The 2,210-nt window shown below is 49.0% G+C and overlaps 1 protein-coding gene across 1 annotated transcript in view; it reads left to right on the forward strand.

Annotated features, from left to right (window-relative positions):
• Window positions 1-2,210, forward strand: part of SGF29 (SAGA complex associated factor 29) — a 9,034-nt gene extending 6,824 nt beyond the window's left edge. The window contains exons 7-8 of the mRNA XM_015413180.1: window positions 59-221; window positions 2,039-2,210. Coding sequence (XP_015268666.1) covers window positions 59-221; window positions 2,039-2,155 — 280 coding nt within the window. The 3' untranslated portion in view covers window positions 2,156-2,210. The remainder of the gene's footprint in view (window positions 1-58; window positions 222-2,038) is intronic.

Below are 2,210 nucleotides of genomic sequence, written 5' to 3' on the forward strand. Positions count from 1 at the left end.
GCATGGGATGGCTGATGCTGGGGCGGCCCCATCTTAATTTCTACCTCCTCCTCTGTAGGCGCCACACCCTGAGCCGACGGCGCATCATCCCCCTGCCCCAGTGGAAAGCCAACCCTGAAACAGACCCTGAGGCCTTGTTCCAGAAAGACCAGCTGGTCCTGGCATTATACCCACAGACCACCTGCTTCTACCGGGCGCTTATTCATACCCCTCCACAGCGGGTAAGGAAGAGGCCTGGGTGATCATTTCTCTACTTTGGTCTGCAAGGCACCTGCCGAGCATCATCTCTTGTTCTCCTGTGGGCCTGCAGTTGCTCCCTGATCCCAGCCAGCAGAGGAATTTCCCTGTTGGAATCAAACTAAAACTCTAATTTCCAGTCAAGGGTGCGAAGACTCTGGCCACTTCTGAACACGAAGCCTTTGTTACTGTGTGTCATGACTAATGCCCACTGTGAGGCTTATCCTCCATGGATTTGTCTATTCTCTTTTTTTTGGAAGACATCTAAATTGGTTTCAGTTCCCTGCGTCTTCTATGCCAGTAAGTCTGTTTAGCTTAAATTCTTTATGTGCCCCACCTTTCAGTCCTAGTCCTGGAGGAAGATACACCACAGAGTTTCTTCATATTTGCAGGACTCACTAGGGGACAGAAAAGACCCAAAGACAGGCAGTAGTCTGAGGAGGACTGAGCATGTTCATTGCCTTGAGAATGTTGAGGGGGAATTGAATACCCTGTATCCACCCCTAACTTTGATCAATTATACCAAGACAGCAAAGTTCAGTTTATGAAAGCCTGCTAAATGCTCAGCTAAGAATTATACCTGATGCCTGAAAGATTAGCCAATTTGAGCCTGCTGGCACCTTTGGAATTCTGAAACAGGGTGGTGGAGTCAGTCACAAAATGGCTGCTGCAGGAGGTGGTGCCAACCAGAAAATGTCAGGGAGTGAGGTTATGCATATCTCTAATAGTAACTCATTCAGCATTTCAGAAGCTCTGTTTAACAGGATGTCTTTTAAAATGAACATGTTGTTTACAAATATTTTACTACATACACGCAACTTATTTGCGAGCCGGTTTGTTGCAGTGGTTAGGAGCGTGGACTGTAATCTGGGAGAACCAGGTTTGATTCTCCAGTCCTCCACATGCAGCCAGCTGGGTGACCTTGGGTCAGTCACAAGTTCTCTCAGAGCTGTTCTCTCAAGAGAAGTTTTCTCAGAGCTCTCTCAGCCCCACGGGGGGAGGAAGGGAAGGAGATTGTAAGCTACTCTGAGACTCCCGAGTGAAGGGTGGGGTATAAATCCAATCTTTTCTTCTTCTTTCAGTCACCCGTGAAGATCTTTATGCTGTGGTGGCAGCTGCTGCCGAAACAACTTTTTTAAAAATCTGGCCAACCGATCAGATCTCTGATGGCCATTCAGAAGCCCTGCTGCTCAAAAGCCCCACCTGGTCCTGCCAGCTTTCTAAAAGAAACCTTGGTGGGCACCAGGAAAGGTGTCAGCGGGCACCATGGCCCTGATGGGTGCCATATTGAGGACGCCTGCCTTTAAGCTACATGTGGCCATTTGGCAGAATAAATAAGGGGCATGATACCGCAGATGAGGTGCCACTGCACAAAAGGCCCTGTCTCTGGTAGATTATCTTTTAACTACAGAAGGCACCCAAAGTAGGACCATTTAAGTGACTGGGCTGTCCTTAAAATTCCCTGTTGACAGTGTAGGAAAAAGGTCTGCCCCGAGCGTACCACAGATCCTCTTCCATTGAGTGATATCTTTGGGTGATCGAGTGTATTATCTTGTGATACTGTGCACTGAGATGTGGGCAGATGCTATGAACATCAGGAGCACAAGATACAGCCCAGCTGAATCCAGGTGGCGAGTGAATGGCGTGTGTCCTTCCATCCCACCCTTTAACCCAGTAAAATTGCTCCAGACTTGATTCTGGCTGGGTCAAACTGGCTGGGTCAAGGGGGCAAAACAGAATGGACCCGTGGGCTTTCCCCTTCTGCGGGATATTGTGTAACTCTGTGTCCCTCCTCTCTCAGCCCCAGGATGATTACTCGGTGCTGTTTGAAGATACGAGCTACGCAGATGGTTATTCTCCACCGCTCAACGTGGCCCAGCGCTATGTAGTGGCTTGCAAAGAGACCAAGAAGAAATGACAGTGCCCTCTAGTGGCTGGTAGTGACGTAGGCACGACGAACCAGCTCTAGAGAA

This window comes from Gekko japonicus, unplaced genomic scaffold (genome assembly GCF_001447785.1).
Source record: "Gekko japonicus isolate JY-2015 unplaced genomic scaffold, Gekko_japonicus_V1.1 scaffold5660, whole genome shotgun sequence".
NCBI lineage: Eukaryota > Metazoa > Chordata > Lepidosauria > Squamata > Gekkonidae > Gekko > Gekko japonicus.